Source organism: Pagrus pagrus, assembly GCF_965226575.1.
Source record: "Pagrus pagrus genome assembly, chromosome: 16".
NCBI classification, from domain to species: domain Eukaryota; kingdom Metazoa; phylum Chordata; class Actinopteri; order Spariformes; family Sparidae; genus Pagrus; species Pagrus pagrus.
In genome coordinates, this window is record NC_140200.1 from 1932483 (window position 1) to 1951316 (window position 18834).

Sequence of the window (18834 nt, forward strand, 5' to 3'; positions counted from 1 at the left end):
GTAAAACCTCTGGAAACTAAAACAGGCCTCCTGCATGTAAAACCTAAAAGCCAAATTGTGCCGCCAATCAGCCAGTTTTGTTTCCACATACTTGTGCTCTGAATTAAGGAGCGTCATCTTCAGAGCTGCACTAATTAATATTTTTAAATAAATAACCTGTAATGGGAAAGTGCTGACTGGCAGCAACAAACCCACAGAGTCTGTCTCTGCAGCTCCCCTCAGCTCTGCAGGGCAGCATCTTTCAGCATGTTGTTTATATGTCTGAAGTATTGATGAACCCACTGTACGCCAGCTGCCCAGCAGCAGCACACAGACTGAGATAGCAACCTGGCAGCTGGTAGATACAGTGACATTTAGCCGCCACAGAAGAAGTTTTTTTTCCCATTGAGTGTCGGTAAAGACCAAAATAGAGCTAAAAGCAGAGTGACGTCAGCAGGGTTATTTTATCAGACATTGGAAAGACATTATTCAGATTCAGGCCTGGATTATACTCCACCATGGACGTTAGTAGTTCAGGTCAGTAGATCGTTGTGTTCCTCACATGTGCATCAAATCAAAAACATCCTAAATGAAAAAGAAGAGCTGCTGTGTGTTTCAAACAATCACAAAGAAGAAGGGAGGTGGCAGGCAGTGACAGACGTCTTCACACAGCCCGTCTTCAAATTCATCGTCCATCTTGGTTTTCCATCACAGCGTCGTGGTGCTGCTGTTATTAGACGTAGGTGGATGTTCGCTCAGAGCCTGTGTACACAGTCACGTCACGTGGACCTTCACACTCGTGAACGTGATTAAAACTTGCTCGCTCAACTTAAATTTTTTTAGGTCAGTGGAATAAAGTACGAATACAACGGACACAAAACAAAGTGTGTCACATTAACCACACAACAAAAGAATTTGTGCAGGGAATATAAATGTTACAGTGACATTAAACTATTTGTTTTTATGTTGATTAAACTCAATCATAATGATGAGACAAAATAAATGTATCACACGACCCTCGTTGGATCCTCGTGTGACGGAGTGCACCTTTAAATTGGCCTCCATACAGTGCAACCTGCAGTATTGTGTTTGATGGTGAGGCTGCTCGTGTGCTGCTTCATAAAAACTCCAGTTATGAAATGTCTATCTTCACGTTGATCTATCTTGGTCATTCATTGTCGATCATTTTCTTTAATAGTTTGATTGTAACGTCGTGACGCAGCTTCAACATGTTCTGAAACCATTTCTCTTAACATCCAGTCGGGCTGTGCTCCAGTTAGCAGGCTCCTTTGAGTCGAGACACGGAGAGAAGATGTTATCACGCTGCTCGTTAGTCGTTATGCTGATTTATTCCCAGAACCAGACGACTTTCAGGTCAGGTCACTTGACCTACATCGTTTGGCGTGGGATGGCAGTGAGTAGGTGGAGCTACTAGTGATGTGTTTTATGTAACTCAGATTGAAGTTCACACTGATTTGTCTCTGAGGACGTAACAAAGTGATGCCCTCTGAGATAAAACATGGTAACGTGCCCTCCCAGTAAAACATGTTTATCACGGAGCTGCAGTTATAATCACGTGATAAAAAATGTAAATCTCAGCCGGGGTTTGTGACCGTTTTACTATAAATGTGTCACGACTTTCTGAACGCTGGTGCCCCGCCGCACGCAGCTGGTGCCCTTTTTATTTTTTCGCCCCCTCAATCATCCGGAGACCACCACTGAGGATAGTTATGAAATGTCGTGGGATTTCAAACCGTATCTCTTGCAGGCCTATTTTTAAACTGAGGACATCACAAATAGTTGTTTGATTGTTTTAACTTGGGTTGAAGAAATCCCCTCTGGTTTGGTTTGGCCACTGGTGAAATATGTTTCAGTTGGAGTTTCACATCGCCGGCTCGTTTCCTTCCAGCTCAAAACCATCTTTTTTGCCGTGAAAGCACGATGCAGCGTTCTGATTTCGCAGCGACGTGAAAAAAGTTTTCACACCTTTTGACGGCTCAGATATGAAGGTGTCACCTCGCTCATCAGAGTTTGAAATTCTCGATCAACTGTGACTTCATGAGAAAAAAAAAAGTTTAAGAGAAGTACAAAGTTTCTATTTAAATGCAAGAATGCTTTTTCAAATCTGTTTCTTCTCTCTGTGTCTGAAATGTGTGGTGTCAGGTACTGTAATGACAGAAGCCAAGACAATGAAACATACGCCCGCACAGGTGGATCTAAAATAGGCACCACAAAGAAAAAAACTGCTGACCAAAAAAAATCTTATCTGGTTTGCAGATCGACATGTCATAGCGGAAATGCAGCGCACATCTTGCCAACACACACAAACACAGTGTGGCTGCATATAAACACAGAGCGTGTAGTCGTCAGCAGACAGCAGAGCGGCGCTGGTGGAGGCAGGTGAGACGACTCGGTCATGCAGCTGGTGAGTTTGTGTCTTTCATTCATCGCCCTCATTTGCCTTTAAATGTTAGAGTGTGTGCAATAACACCATCGGAGCACTCACACATTTATCAATGGACTGAAAACTTTCAGCCACTTCTCGACAGCTGCTGTCTGTTTGTTTGTCCTCTGCCCGTCCTCGGGGTTCTCCTGTTTAGGTTTTGAGAGCTCTGCTGGTGCTAGGCCTGGCCACGCTGCTGCACGCCACCAGGAAAGGCCAGACGGTCTCGGTGGAGTTGGGGCGGGGAACCGGACTGAAGGGCAGGACGGTGAGACTGCACCTGGATCCCTCGGTGCACATTCAGATCGGCGGCGTGTCCACCTCAGACATCGCCAACATGTCTCTGTCGCCCTGGACGTACAGGTGAGGCGTTTTTTATTTCATCTCTTTACAGTTTGTGCCAAAGTTTTAAACTTTTGAAGCCTGTAATCTGAATCATTAACGTGTCTTCCTTCCCTCTCTAGAGAATCCTTTGTGCCGTCTCGCCTGCCGCAGAAGATCTCTCACGCTCAGTGCCTGACCTCCGGCTGTCTGAGCCTGCAGGGTGGAGGAGAGGATGCAGCCCTGGAGGCTAAACCCATCTACTACCAGGGCCTGGTCCTCCACAGGTCAGCCACCGTGGTCTTAATGATGCAGTTTCTGCCTCTGCTTTTGTTTCTAGTGCTACAAGTGATGTCGAGCCAACCTAAATAATACCATGAATTGTAATTTGATGAGCACTTATCTCTCTATCTGATGCATTTCCTGTTGAAACAAACTGCAGGGTGGGACATAACAAGGGCAGGCGCCACTCAGCAGTGTAAACTGATGGTTTATCAATGAGGCAGACAAAGGAAGTTAGTATTCAGAGGCAGAGGCTCAGTATCGTGTCAAAGATCTGCGTTTCTTTTTCACCAGATTGTTTTAATGTAAACCTCCCGGCGAGGTTGACAGCAGATCAGTGTTTCCCAGGAGGTGAACAGTGTGTGAGTGTATATTATGAGACACATGGCTGATAAATCACTTCACTTCTATTACGGCTTGAAGCAGCGAGAATCTGAAAACTAAAAGTAATCTGATGTTTATTATGTACAAGAGAGGAACACTGAGGTCAGACTCTGCACCGCCGCAAGACTTATCACAGAGTGTCGAGGACACGACGCATGAAAAGAAAAGAAAACTCAGACGCTTTTAAATATTAATGTTAGAGACAGTGGTGCCAGTTCCTTCCTGACTGACCTCCCTGTTGAGAGGCAGTACAACGGGTTTGGCATTTCTAACAGATGATGCATTCACTGTACTTAAAGATATAATATGTAACATTTCTGCATTTAAATGTAAAAATATATTATAATATATAGAATATTTTGTCGAGTTGTCTACTTACAATGTTCAAACGGTGAGAAATCCAGATGTTGCCTGATGACGTCCAGGACACAGAGACTGAACATGACGTGGATCAAAGTTTCAAACATTAACTCCTCCGTGAACATTTCTGCCGTCTGCGTCACCTCAGATAGATTTTCATCAGCAGCGTTGGTTTTCTCACACTGAAGACAACAACTCCCATAATCCCACAGTACTTACGTCCTGTGTTTTGCCAATTTGTGCACTAGCAAACGTTGCAAATGTACACTAGTGCACGTTAGCACCAAATGCATTATAATTGTACCTGGACACAGCCACAGAGGTGAAGTCCCGTTCATTTCTATGAAAGCTGCTCAGTGGCACATGAAGCCAAAATGGCCGACAGAGCGAGCACACTGGAGATGTCCTCCGACCGAGCTGGCTAACTTCCGGTTTAGCGCCCGGCTAACTTGAACAGGGATGAAATCATTTAATCGTGCGGCTCTTCTAGACTTTCCAAATGTTATTGGACCGAATGGCTCAAATCCTGACAGTGAAACGAGTCGTGTCTCGTATCCACCGTTTTACAGACGCTTTTCTCTCAATGTTAGTTTGGCTGCTACGAAATTAGTGGTTAGCACTAGCACGTTAGCTATCAAACATGAGTCATTAACAGACTTCTCACAATTTGTCCTTGTTTGTTGAGAGCGAGATGATCAAACACTAGTCTTATAATGATCTATGTCATCATGTCTCATGTATTTGTGTGTATTCAGTCCTCATTAATTGTGCCGTCCCGCTGCAGAGTCCTGAGGCCCGGTAACAGAAGAGGGAGGAAGGCGAGGAAGAAGTACACCTTCCTGCTGGGGACGGAGACGATCGCAGTGGGCTGCACCTGCGTGAGGCCCAGCGTCCTACAGCAGTGACACACCACAGGTCTGAGGTCAGCGACAGGGTCACTGTACTTTTACAGTTTAAAGGAACTTGTGTTGGTTGCGGTGCCCCCCTGTGGACAGAAGAGGACAGAGCGGCCTCAGTGGGACCCTTCAGGTCATCCTCAGCTGTCGACCACGAGGACTAGTGTTCGTTTAGTGACTTATTAACAATAATAACTGTGTTATTAAGACACCTAATGAATGAATCATAGTGTTGATTCATGGCTTTATCATTATTATTAGTTATTATCATTATTATCATTATTATTATTATTATTATGTGTTCTGCTCTATTTTGTTTTTGTACTATTTTCAATTTTCTTGATTTTATTGGTTTCATTGCAGATTAAATGTTTCAGCCATATAAAGCACTTTCTTTTAGAAAGTGATGTATTAAGCTGTTAATTATTATTATTATTATTAGTAGTAGTAGTAGTAGTATGATTAATTCAAAATATTTTCTCGATGTGTTTTCTCAGGACAGCTGACTCATGCTCGGGTGTTATATTAGAGATAATAGATTAGATTTGTATTTGATATGTTAATGTGTGTGTGTGTGTGTGTGTGTGTGTGTTTTAATGTTGTGTCTTATTTTCATTTCTTTCAGGTTTAATCGCTGTTTCACTTCACATTTCATCATGACCCTGTTATTACATTGTGAACAATATCAGAAGGTTTTATTAAAGTTTTTTATCCAAACTTTGAAGTCTAACTGTGAAATATTAACTCTTGTTGAATAAAACATTTTTTATTGTCTAATGTACGTTTATGTTTGGAGCTTTAGATGCAGTGAATAATAAAATACTGCATCTGTGTCCTTTTAAAGGCCACGCTGGATATTCACGTTTTTACTAGTTGTGTGCGATACCGCTGATTTCTTTTCCGATCCAGTACCAAGTAAAACCCAGGCTGGTAACATCAGTGCGATACTGATACCCTGCTGTCTGAACATCAGCACACAAACCAGAGCCGAGAGACGTGAATCACTTTCTCGGTGTGACGGAGATAAAAATCACTACACACTCTCACAACTGTGCCTGAGTCATGTCAGCTATATTTGTATCTGCAGTGCTGGTTGGTTAAATGTGTATTTATATCACCAGTAAAGTGAGTCTGACTGCAGGATTTGTGTTTCATTTGTGTTAGTTGTGTTACTCACGCGTCCTTTATCTGCCCCAAACAGCCAGATTACAGTTCACTGTTTAAACTCAGGTCAACCCAGTTAATCCAGAACTCACTATTAGCTGAACATCACAGAACATTAACACCAGATAACGGAGGTCACCTGCAGTCAGGTCGATGAACAGGAGTGAAGATAAACCCTCTTTTTAATCCCAGAAGTTAAAAAGTAATCTCTGAGCTCTCCTCCGGTCGGTAAACGTCTCCGGATCAGACCAGAAGTTCTGGATCCGTACCGGACTCTCTCCTGCAGAGCTGACCGGCTCTGAGCAGCTGCAGCGGCTCTGATTCCCCCGTTTATAGATATTTATGGCATGTGTGGCCTCATTGTGATGTTTTGTGACTGACAAAGACTAACATCTCCTGTAGAGGGCTCCACTGTGCACAGATCATCTAACTGTGCTTCACTGTCTTCATCTGGACTGATGTTCAGTTCTAGTGTGTCTTTAGTACAGAACCAAACAGGCCGAGCTGTCACTGCAGGTTTGTATTTCAGCCTGTGCAGTATGTAACCTGAGAGGCCAGACTGAGGGCAAAAAAGCCTTTTACCACTTGTATAACAGCAGTGACTGTACACAGGATATTATCTTATTGTTATTTAAGTACACTGTGGTGAATTACACTATTTAAGAAGGAGTTATTCACACTGCATTATTTTGTACTTTAGGTTGAAGACATAATTACTAAGGCTTTCATATATGGCACTTTAATTACTATTTAAGTTACGTTTCACGTCCTCTTGCTTGGAGAGAATATTGGTTCCTACCTGCTGTTGTTTGCAGGGGGACAGGTTGAGGTGTAACGGTGGAGTCAGGTGTGCGACAGTGTTGTGAGCACGGAGGTGGATGTAAACGCTCACGCTGATTAAAGAAGCTGAAGGAAAGTTAACAGTCGACAAATGATCAATGACGAGAACGAGAGCACAAGTGTGATTTCAGTCAAGCTGTTTTTACTGACCATGCCAAATAGATACAATCAATCCAGCCTCGAAGACACACAGCGACACACAGTTACAGCAAGTACAAACCCCAAAGTTTCACGACTCCCCCGGTACAGTGCAAATGTTTTAGACATCCCAATCAAGTCAGTATGACTCAACAACTCGAGCAGATCTCATCTGTTTGACTCTTTTAGTTTCAATAATAAACTGACAATCAGAGCACAGCGACACATGCCAAAGCAAAGGGAGACGTCGACTGCTCACCTCCAAAACTCATCGCTTCAAACCCAAACGTGTCCAAATTCTGAACTACTTCTATCGTTTGCTACCAGTTGTGATGTTATTATTGTTAATGCTGTATATACTCACTGCCCTGCATGTATGCATATGTGCTTTTGAGTTGTGCTTAATGAAATAAGAGTGCAGTCAGTGCTCTAAATCTAAAGAGACTCGAATGCATGTCACTGTTCTACGACTACACTACAGCTAAAGTTTCACAAAGAGCCTGAAAGTGGCAGAAAACAGCAGAGCGTCTTTCTTTTTTCTCCCGGAGAGCACTGTAAGGAAACAAAAGCCTCATTTTTATATTCATGAACCAGAGTTTAGCAGACGCAGACGTCCCCGGTGAACCCAACAATCCCCCCACAAACCGGTGCAGTGAAGAATTAGCATGAGAGCGGCGGACCCAGGGAAATCAACTTTACTTTGAGTCCAGCAGCAGCTCGTGTGTTGTGTTCTGTTTATGTGTATCGACTGGGAAATATCCTGTAAATCAAAGACTGGAGAAGACTGGGACTCACTCTCACTTGTCCTGGTTGTGACTGACTCCTAAACTACATCTGTGTCCAGTTTTTTTCAAGCACATCGCACTTATTATTATTATTATTGTTATTATTTATTTTTTAACAAGGTGAGACTTCAGATCGCAGCTCCCTCCTCTACAGTCACAGTCTGTTGGACAGAAACAGTGTGATTGGTTGTTCTGCTGCCAAATTGGCTTCAATCAGTGACAGTTTCTGTGAACAGCTCAGGTGACGCTGCTGAAACGTCACGCAGGGAATAAACTCCTGCTTCTCTGACTGAAGACACGAGAGAGCTACGATTTAAACGTTCGCCTCCTTTCATTCGACAAACAGCCACTTTCTCTTTTGACATTTGTAATAGTGTGTTTTGTAGCCGCCCCCCCGCCCACGTTCCCTTAGAAAAAAAGATCCTTTTTGAATTTCAACATCAAGAGTTGCTAAACTTTGTACAGCTTTGTCAGAACCGCTACAGCGTACATCAAATATGAAAACTGGTCTTTCCCCTTTTGTTCGAGTTGCTTTTGAGTTCTTTTTTTCTGCACTGTTTTCATTTCATTTTTTGTTTTTTTTTGTGTTACCGACTCAGAAAACTCCCAGACTCGCTCCTTCTTCTCTGCTCATCTACCGGCAGGCTTCCTCCTTCAGCTCCTTGTTCTTCCTCACTTCCTCTGCATGTTTGTCCTGCAAGACACACACAGCAGCACCAGACTCATTAGCATTCATGAATACATTAGCATTGATGAGGGAGGGGAGATGCTGGCAGGACGAGGCAGCGGCTCAGCAGCAGCTCGTAAAGATGTGAACGGGGGAATGATCGAGAGCTAACAACTCTTTTCCTCCTCATATATTATTCATGATCGCTGATCAAGTGTTAAAATAGAAGCCCAGTTTATTACGAGGCTCGCCTCACTTGCACTCAAGAAAACACTCGAACATTTGGACTCAATAAAAACGTTGCTGACTAAAGGAAGAGCAGAAATTCAGATCTGATAAACAACAAGCTGCCGTTCAAATCTGGCATGCCTGAAACTTTGTATGTGTTGGTGATGGACAAAACAACGACATAATGTATTAATCTGTGAGCTTGGAGATGATGGTAGCCGGGCTCTGTGTGCTGGGCTACATTAGCTTGCTGCTAGCGTACCAATATGAAAACCAATGGCGACGACTTGGGTTCAACATTGGATCGGGGACAGAAATGTAGGTCATGTCGCGATGCTTCTCTGTGTGAGTTTCAGTTATTAACACTACTACAAGCTGCAGGCGCAGGGAGCGTCCCTGTGTTAAACAACCAATCATTTGATCCACAGCTGCTGCTTTACCTGTTGTTACTCTGTCGGTGAAGTCAGTGATTCACGTGATCGTGCACGTTACTTTTTCTAGTTTTGTGGCTCTTTCCAGATTTAGTTGAGAGGCCTCTGGTTTTACACTCCTGCCTCGCTCGTAGCTGGTCGCTAACTTGTCACAGTCTGACAGTTGGCTCCTCTACTATGAATAACACCGAGGACTTATGTCGAAGTAGTTTATACAACATAACAACACAACTGTGTGTGCAGTGTAATGCCAAGTTAATTCCTGACGAGCCTTCTCTAGTTTCAGGTTGTATCCTCTCAGCTCAGGGACGTGAGAGACAGTCGGTCTCATCTGGACACTTTATGACTCACTAATGTAACTTCAGTAATCCTGAGTGTCTCTGCTGCTGAGACAATGTGCTGGTGCTTCTGTCACACACCTGGAGGCACACTTTCACAAAAGTGCTACATCACATCACCAGCAAAACCACTGTTTACCTGCAGAGCGCCTGGCGTGCACTCATCTCTCGAGCTGCACGTCTTTGTAGCAGTTTTAAAGTGTTATAACTTGTCAGCGCACTGAAACCGTGACACCAGACTAAAAGTTTTGTTGTCCCCATTTATTTTGGATATTTCTCAAAATGTCAAACTATTCTTTCAATAACGTCAATAGTTCAATACGCCTCGTACAAGCTCTCTGCGAGGGTTAGAGACTGGACCGTACCTTCTCCTGCAGCCTCTCCAGCATGGCGGCCAGCAGGGCCTCCCTGTTCTCCTTGTTGGCCTCCATCTTCTGCTTGAGCTTCTCCTTGGCGTGCTTGATGAAGTTGTTGTTCTCCTCGAAGGCCTTCTGGATCACCTCGCGCTCGTGCTCCCTCTTCTCCGCCAGGTGCTTCAGCAGCTCAGCCTCCTGGCACTGGAGGGGGACAGAGAGCACTGACGGTAAATCAACAGGAAATATTCACCTCCGTTTAACTGCAGATGAGAACGAGGATATCAGCCACGACCAGGGAGGTCTTTGAGGCAAGACAAGGGGCAGGATATGCACTGGACCACCTGGACCTGAACACCTGACAGGCAGCATTAACAGAGGGTCATGTTCAGATGGGTTCAGATGTTCAGTCTCTCTGACACCGGCCCTGGAGACACTGTGTGTGTGTGACGTTGTGTTTTTGTTTACTCGTCTCTTTGGCGTGTGTCATTCGTATGATGAAAATGGCAAGTGGCCAAGAAAAAGACGGAGAAAAAGACTATGAGGACTATTTTTTACTCCCCACTGGGGAATAAGTCGGCAGTGTGGAAATATTTTGGATGTCAGAGAAATCGGAGTTGATGTAAATGTAACCGATTGTGTTAAACGGGCTGATGATGTCGTCTCTGATCGATCGCAGGAAGCTGTATCGAACCGAATCAAAGTCGTATCTTTGTGATATCTGCAGATATCGTATCGTCGTCGCAATTTACAATAATACGCTGATAAGAGACTAGAAACGACCGACTAACCAAAGTTTTCACACTAAGATCTGAGATGCAAAAGATACATGAATATAAAAATATAAGACGTTATTAAAGGCTGCTTATTTACAGACAACTCTCACAGTTTAACACTTCGTGATGTCAGATCATAGATGTGCGCTATCTCACTGTGCCTGTGTCGGGTCGCTGATCTGATTCAAAATGCTGCTAAATCCTGATTGGTGCACGACCTCTCTTATATCAAACTAAGCCCCGCCCACTTCAAACCAACAAAAGCAGGAAGAAACAGGAAACTGATCTGAAACAACTACATGAAGTTTTGACTTTAGCAGGAAGAGACATTATTATTATTCCAGCGGCTCAATAAACGAACGGCCGCTGATGGAAGCGTGACGTTGCAGACGTCCGCTGAACGTCCTGTTGCAGGACACATTTCCTCCGTGCCAGCTCGCCTCTCACCTTTCCTCCCCCTCTCTCTCCACCACACTCTCTGCTTGATGAATATGAGCCATTGTGAGTGTCCTTGTGTGATTGTCCTTGTACTCTCATGTCCCCTCTTTTCATCCTCCCGCCTCCCTCTGCTCGGGTTTCCTCCCTTCCTTTCCATCAACTCCTTCCTTTCATGCGTTTCCACCCTTTTCTCCCCAGAGTTGATAAATCAGGCTGCTCACAAAGAGTCCTGTCAGATGTTTGACAATGCTCCAATGCGCTACAAATAGCTCGGGTTAGGGTTATGGGTTAGGTTTACAGGTTAGGCTCTGTCCAATCGGGTTTCTCGTTGTGGAAGCTCCTCCCCTCACCTTCCGCCTCTCCTCTGCGGCCTCCAGCTTCTTCTGGATCTCCTCCAGAGACGGGTCGCGGCGCTGCGGCATGGAGGTGTTCAGGTCTGGCACGCCGTCGAAGGACGGAGGCTTGAGGATGACCTCGAAGGCCTGGCCGGATGCCCGCTTGTTCAGCTCGATCACCTCCACGTCTTTGATGACGCACCAGCCGAGGTCCACCGCATCTGTGGTGTGGGATCGTACACGTTACCATCAGCATGTGACTTCTGGTGCATGGTGTGGTTTGTGGTTTCCATACAGTCTACAGTCTACATGTCTCAGTCAGTTGAATGCACAGTGGCTATAACACTGTATACTCTCCCTGTATCGTTGGTGTGTGTGTGTGTGACTGGTTTATTTTTACCTTCTGCCTTGTACGTAGGTTTTTCTGCAGTCTGTGGGTTCAGGCAGGCACAGAACAGAGACACCAGGGGGAGCTCTTTGACCTTCTCTTTGTAGGCTGAGGACACACACACACACACACACACACACACATTGTGTTGACTCAAAATAAATGATGAATAGGCATTCAAGGACTGCTGATGTTACTCTCCTGCTCCAGTGGCAGTGCCTAACCACTCCCATTATGTTATTATAACCTTCATGATGTCTATGCACAGATATGTGGCTGAGAAAATGCTCGTTAGACTCGTACGCAGTGTGTACAGTAACAGGGAGGAGGTTGGACTTTGTGCTGTGGCTGCATTTACCTGCCAGAGTCATGTTGTCACCGTGTGCGTAACTCTTCAGGGATGCTGAAGATCCTTCTCAGTCTGTCGGGGAGAGAGACACATGCAAGACAGAGAGGAAGGACTGAATGAAGCGGCTTTAAAGGTCGTATAACGACTGTGACGAGCAGTTTGTGAGGAGGGAACGAACGAGACTGCAGAGCACTCGTGTAAGCACCTCCCACTGAGGTTTAATTCAGCCAATGAGAGAACAGCTCCGCATGAGAAAATAAATATCGGCCGGGCCAGAGGAGTTTGTCAGCTTCACTCCCTCGACAGGCTGAGAACCAAACCAGAGGCCTCAGCAAGAGAGCGAATACGAAACAAGACGTACTAACATGTAACACTTGACCCGAGGTCGTCATCAGACGCCATCGTCTTGTTCACATGTGGACGAAAATGTCCCGTCGCTCCTTTAATAGGAGACTTCAGCAAACACAGTGGACACACAAGTGCTCTGAAGCTCCTTCAGTGGAAGGATGCCATGTCCACTCTTCTGTCTCCTCATCTCTCCTCACAGATTTAATGTTTTTATCAGTTACAGTTTGTGGTCTCACCACCAGGGGCGCCCCCAGAAATGTTTCATGTGTTGGGGCCGCTCGACATCTTTGGGCGCCCACCAAATGTAATTGCTACTGCTCGTCGTTGGAGGGGAAGCTTCAGTGGACATTCAGGTCACAGTCATGATTTATTCCTTAAGTCTGTTTCTGTTATTCTTGAAGAATTACTGAGTTACTGTTGTTTCCACTCTGTTTTTCTTCAAATACAAATTGAAAATGTGCATAAAAAATAGATGGACTGAAACAAACTGAGACTAAGTCTGTTTTTTCACAATTGTGCAAAATGCATTCTGGGCCATGGACCCGCCTTAACCTTAAAACTTTCCTCTTTCAGTCGCTGAACGTGAAAACAAACCTTCAGTGTCAAACTCTGCACACTGAGACTCAAACACTGAAGTTATAATGAACAAATCAAGTTTTGAGCGGAGGGGAGCTTTAAGGTTTGATCGTTGTTCTCTCCTCCCAGCCCTCTGTGATACACTGTTACTCTGTGTAACAGTGTTACTGCGTTACTGTGTGTAACACTGTTACTGTGTTACTGTGTGTTACTGTGTTACTGTGTTACTGTGTTACAGCTGTAAATGTTTGAGAAGATGCAACAAAGGAAGAGGAAGGTATAAATAACCACCACCTGCTGAAGACGTTCTTCAAACCTTTAAACAGTGAAGCACAATGTGATCAGAGCAGATCTGTCTCTGTGACACTGACACAGTGATACTACTCATTGATAGCACGAGGCTGAGCAGAGAATGGAAATCAATAATTATTCTATGATATTTTGAATGAACTCAAACCGACTGATTCAATAAGAGAGGCCGCAGAGAAGCAAAGTGTCTCACCAGACCTCCGACCACCTGCTATCACTGTCTGTCTGTCTGTCAGATGGTCTCATTAACACTGAATAGATAAAGATCAGTCTCTCTCATGCTCAGTACACTGAAGCTTTAAATGGAGCAAACGAGCTACTGACATAAATACACGTGTTTATTTAGTTTCACCCTCAACCTCTGATTCAGTTCAATGACTAAGACTTGCACCACTGAAGCAAACACATCCTCAGCTTGATCAAGTTGATAGAAAATAAACTGAACTATCGACGCTATTGCTCATAATTACATGAACAAAAAGACTTGAACACACGAGTTCAGATAATGTGAGGATGTTGTCATGTGAGTCCAGCAGCAGCCTGCAGAGCTCACCGACCTCTTCACACCTGAACGCACTCATTAAGTTCATAAACACTCTCACCTGCACCAACTGGCTGTTGAAGAAAACAGTAATAAGTAATAATATCAGAGAGTAAATGAAGGCTTGAACTTCATAACACACATTTCTACTACAGGCTGAGACACGCTGGTGCCTCCTTTCATCACTCACCTGTGATCAGCTGCTCTCATCTGCCTCCTCTTTCATCTGCTGAAACAGGTTTCTACATAGATGTTCATCCGAGCAGCTCGCACAGCGTTCACACAGGAATATACGCTGATGAATAATGTATGTTCATCACAGGATTTCAAAGGTAGCGTGCGCTACATGCAAAGAATAAACACTTTTTAATGAAGTGTTTGTTTATTATTCCACATTCACAGAACATGAGAGACAATATTTACTTTTCTTTTAGGTTTAAACAGTAAATGCGTTTGTATAAGCTTGTAGTGTTGCTGCTCCCCAACGCTGCAGCCTAATTAGCATCTTTTAGAGGTATTAGCAGTGATTGAACCCTGTAGCTTGCTAGCTGTTTCCTGTTTCCCTGCTCCTGGTCTTTCAGTTCATCATCTCCTGACTCTCGTCCAAAAGCACAACCCTACTGAAAAAAACAGCTCAGCGTTCGTTAGTATATGATTTTATAAGTAGCTGAATTGAGGCTACCTGAGAGCTACTCAAGAGGCAGCAAGCTTTATCTTTAGCTTTAGCTGTGAAGTGTTGCTGGACTTCCTTCCCTTCTCCAGGCTCCTCGGAGGAAGATGAAGTTGTGCCAGAAACACCGACTCTGCTTCTGCTGAACCTCAGAGAGACATGCTAGCTGTTTCTCCCAGCTTCACAAGTCTTTATGCTAAGCTAGGCCAAACACCTAGGCAAGCGGGTTATATAATACCATATCTTAAAGAGGTCATATTCTGCTTTTGGGGGTTTCTGCCTTTCCTTTATTGTGTTATGAAGCTTTTTTGTGCATGTAAAAGGTCTGCACAGTGAAAAAGCTGAAAAAGTTCAGAGTCGAGCCTTTACTCCTGTGACGTATGTGTGTCACTATGTAACAGACGTTTATATAAATACATATTTTTAAACATTTATTATAAAATATAGTCAGCTGACAAACAGTCACTGCTGCTGTAGCGGCGTTATTTTAGATCACACTACCTTGCTCGGCATGACCCGCCCTACTCTGCCTCTGATTGGCTACATCCTGCCCGTTAAGTAACGCATGTGCAACTCTCACCAAAGATTGAACAGAGACGAAATGTCTCACTTTGTAGCTAAAACTGAGCGTTCAAGTGAAAAGGAGTGCTGCGGCGATGCACCATATGAGAAAAATAAGGTGTTTTTTGAAAATTTAAGTATGTAGTATGAACTAGGCCTACCTTCCACAACCCATGTTAAGCTAATTAGGCTTGCTAGCTAGCTACCGACGCAGGATTCTTAATATTGTAGGCAATGCTTAGTGCACTATGTGCGTCTATCCATCCATCCTGAAGACTAATGAGCTCCAGGGGAGTAAGACAAGTGTACTAATGAGACGGCGTACGACACAGACAAGGAGAGACGTCTCGTTACAGTGCAGATCACACGCTCACCTGACAGCGTTCCTAGTGGGACGCACACACACAAGGTCACGCATATAAACACACATGCAACATACATGTACAGATACCTTCAAATACACAGTTGTGTGCACACATACCAATCAGGCAGGAGATGTACTTTGCTGCACTGTTGGACTGCACACACACACACACACACACACACAGCTGCTTCTCATTTGATGAAACCACCCAGGTTGCAGATCAATGCCGGCTTCCTGCAGGAGTGAGAGCTCTCCGTTTGGTGTGTGTCACTGCAGAGAGAGAGGCAGAGAGGAGCCTGGACCGGTCTTGGTACTCAGGGGGAACATTTGGGTCACGCCGATGGGAAATTTGCTGACAGTCAAATCATAGTGATGCTTTTCATTATACTATTTTATGATATTCATGGTAATTTTGTCCCGTGAGATCACCGTCCTCTGCGTCTGCTGAAGGTAATATTTCTCCTTTATGGTCTCTAAAAAAATTGGGCTAATACAAAACGTTATTAAAGTTTATGATGGTTAACAGAACAGGAAGTAATAGCTCGGGTCTGCATATTAAAATAATAAAAACCAAAGCAAATGATTTGTCTTATGCAGCTTTTCTGCATAAACTAGCGGGTCTACACAGGTTTTTTAAACTCGAGTACACCCGCAAAAATTGTCTATTGACCCAATTCTCACTTCCATCTGTGATTTTTATCTGAAGCGTCACACTGTACGTCAACAGAAGAGAAAACAACAACAGACCATTTGTGAAAGAAGCGTCTGTCAAACGGTGGATAAATTATTTTGAGCATCACAACCCCAGAGACATGACTCGTTTCACCGTCAGAATTTGAGCCATTTGGACCAATAACATTTGGAAAGTGTAGAAGAGCCGCACGATTAAATTGTTTTATCCCCATTCAAGCTAGCCGGGCGCTAAACCGGAAGTTAGCCGGCTCGCTGGCGGTCCAGGTATTTTCACCTGAGCAGCTTTCAGGAATGAACGTCCACCTCCAACACTGTGTCCAGTAATAAAACCTCCTTAATAGAGGGTCTTACGTTTAGATCAAAGTCGAGCCGAGGTGATAAAAACCCGGGTCTACACCAGAGTCAACTGACCCGGGTGTGAATGCAGAGTGAGCACATTCCCACTGCACACAGAAGCCTGATCTTTATTATTATTATCGTGCGTACTCATGTCTATTTTGTTACTTTAAACATCTAATCTTAAAGGAAAAGTTGAACGTTTTGGGAAATATTCACTTTCTCACCCACAGTTTGATGACAAGACTGACACCACTCTTATGTCTTTAGGCTAAATATTTAGCTACATCTAGCAGTTAGCTTAGCTTAGCATCAAGACTGGAAACGGGTGGAAAGAGCTAGCCTGGTTCTGTTCAGAGGCAACAGAATGTGCATCTCTATAGCTCACGTATTAACATGTTATAGTTAGTTTGACCAGCACATAACCCTGTAAGACGACACAGACAAGATAAAACATCTTAAATATCTCGTCATGTTTTTAAATAACCTGTGTTTTGATGATACTCAGGTCTTTGAAGACACTCACTCTTCACCTTCTGCAGAGCCAGCAGCGGTTTTGCCGAAACAGATAACAAGTTTCCTGACATTAAATGTCTCATTTTCATTTTTCAACCTTCGGAGCTGCCAGGACGTCAAGATGTTACTGTTACCATTAGCTCAGTGATTGATGTGCTACTTTTATACATTTTCATATTCATGCATGAATAATAAACAGAACATTATGAATATTACATTTACATTCATCCTTAATTTAAATTCTGTGATATTTTACTTCTTCTGGTTATTTCTCAGAATATTCTGGAGGAGCAGGTGAACACACCACAACTTCACAAACTGCTTCTCGTTAGTTATTCTCTCCAGAGAACATCAACATTTGTTAAATTCGGCCCAAACCACCCATCAACACCCATCAACACCCATCACCACCCATCAACACCCTTCGTCATCTGACATTTTTATGAGGCATTTTGACTCAGGCGGTTGGTTTGACAGGTTCTCACAGAGCTTGTTGTTTTCTCTTCTTTCTTGTCTACTATCAGCATTAAAAAGGCATCAGTACCACCTGAAACATGATGCAGCTAAAGGTGAAATTAACACATAAGACGAGACACAAAAACACGAGCTCGATGGGAACTTTTCTAAACTATTTGTCACATATAAAAAAAAACCTTGTGTCATACGTCTCTGTCTTCTTTCCTCCACACCCTAACACGAACACACACCTTCTCCCCACATAAGCACATTCAAACCCCCTTATTTTCCTCCTGCACCTCCACTCTCCCTCGCTCTCCTCCCAAATAGCAGACACAAAGCTGCATGTGCACATATGGAGGATGAATAATGAATGACACAGGTTACACACCATACAGTTTGAGGGTACAGCGAGTTCTCTCCCCCCTCCTGTCAGCAGGAACCACTGCATCATCGCTAACCTCACCCTCGCCCCGCTACACCCCACCACTGCAAAACACAGACACACAGGCAGCTTTCATTCCTGCAACAAAACTTCACCATGAGAGGCCACAGTGGCACCAGTGCAGTGCAGATGTGTGTTTCCATGAAGCAGACTCACCCCCCTCTGTCCCTGTCTTCTCTGCTGCTGATGGTGGACCGGTGACTACAGTTACCCCCGTCTGGCTGCACGGATACAGGCGCCGGGCAACAGCATCAGCAACAGCATCAACGCTGCCTCCATGACATCACCTTGGAGACGTCTTATTGGTCTGAGACACTGCCAGCATCCAGGCCTCCCAGCCAATGAGAGGCGAGAGGAAGGATGGGGGGGAGGGCTGTCAGCTCTTTGTGTCGTACCGCAGGGTGGGTGGTAAAAATCTCTGCTTTATCGTGTATGGTGCAGGAGTGTGTGTGTGTGTGTGTGTGTGTGTGTGTGTGTGTGTGAGAGAGAGTTTGTATGCATATTAACCGTGAGGGGAGATTTGAGTGAAGTAGAGTGAGAAATGAGTGAAGGTAGGTAGTCTATGTGTGTGTGTGTGTGTGTGTGCGTGTGTGTGTGTGTGTGTGTGTGTGTGTGTGTGTGTGTGTGTGTGTGCGTGTGTGTGTGTGTGTGTGTGTGTGTGTGTGTGTGTGTGTGTGTGCATCTCAGCGGGGGACCCAGCCAGGAAGCACGCAAGACACTAAATAATTTAGATCTTAAGTGTAAATATGAGAACAAGTGGAAAACCTTTTGCAGTGTGAAGCACATGCAGCTCGTCGTATGGATATTTGTTCCGACTGTGAGGACAACTTGTACGTTTACAACCCTCAGCTGTTCATATTTATCACTACAGATTATTATTACCATCAAACGTACAGCTCAGGTTCACATGTTGACTGTAACATCACAGTATGAGTCATAGTTTTCAGTTTATGATCTGATTTTGAATGTTGAGTGTTTGAAAAGCAGCAATAATCAATACTTTCATGTTAACAATTGATCACATAATAACTTCACCAGACTCTGCAGGTCCACTGAGCTCTGCAGACTGTTTTACTGCTTTTTAGCTCATTGTTTTGGTTCTCTGGTGCACAACTATACTCGTT

The 18834-nt window shown here is 44.2% G+C and overlaps 2 protein-coding genes across 2 annotated transcripts; one reads left to right on the forward strand and one right to left on the reverse strand.

Annotated features, from left to right (window-relative positions):
• Nucleotides 1-2188: 2188 nt before the first annotated feature.
• il17a/f3 (interleukin 17a/f3) lies at nucleotides 2189-4773 on the forward strand. Its single transcript, XM_084377167.1, has 4 exons — nucleotides 2189-2404; nucleotides 2580-2785; nucleotides 2887-3030; nucleotides 4554-4773. The coding sequence occupies exons 1-4, from the start codon at nucleotides 2396-2398 to the stop codon at nucleotides 4672-4674; spliced, it is 480 nt and encodes a 159-aa protein (XP_084233293.1). The 5' UTR covers nucleotides 2189-2395; the 3' UTR covers nucleotides 4675-4773.
• Nucleotides 4774-6789: 2016 nt separating this feature from the next.
• Nucleotides 6790-17976, reverse strand: stmn4 (stathmin-like 4). Its single transcript, XM_084376667.1, has 6 exons — nucleotides 17867-17976; nucleotides 11905-11967; nucleotides 11559-11654; nucleotides 11174-11379; nucleotides 9622-9813; nucleotides 6790-8286 (listed from the first exon to the last, which is right to left on the reverse strand). The coding sequence occupies exons 2-6, from the start codon at nucleotides 11915-11917 to the stop codon at nucleotides 8227-8229; spliced, it is 567 nt and encodes a 188-aa protein (XP_084232793.1). The 5' UTR covers nucleotides 11918-11967; nucleotides 17867-17976; the 3' UTR covers nucleotides 6790-8226.
• Between the last annotated feature and the right edge of the window lie 858 nt (nucleotides 17977-18834).

Excerpts from the sequence above, each read along its gene's own strand:
- il17a/f3 (XM_084377167.1), top strand. Across the intron at positions 2,786-2,886 it reads CTGTCGCCCTGGACGTACAG|AGAATCCTTTGTGCCGTCTC; the intron begins GTGAGGCGTTTT and ends TTCCCTCTCTAG. Across the intron at positions 3,031-4,553 it reads CAGGGCCTGGTCCTCCACAG|AGTCCTGAGGCCCGGTAACA; the intron begins GTCAGCCACCGT and ends GTCCCGCTGCAG.
- stmn4 (XM_084376667.1), bottom strand. Across the intron at positions 11,380-11,558 it reads ACCTACGTACAAGGCAGAAG|ATGCGGTGGACCTCGGCTGG; the intron begins GTAAAAATAAAC and ends CCCACACCACAG. Across the intron at positions 8,287-9,621 it reads TGGAGAGGCTGCAGGAGAAG|GACAAACATGCAGAGGAAGT; the intron begins GTACGGTCCAGT and ends TGTGTCTTGCAG.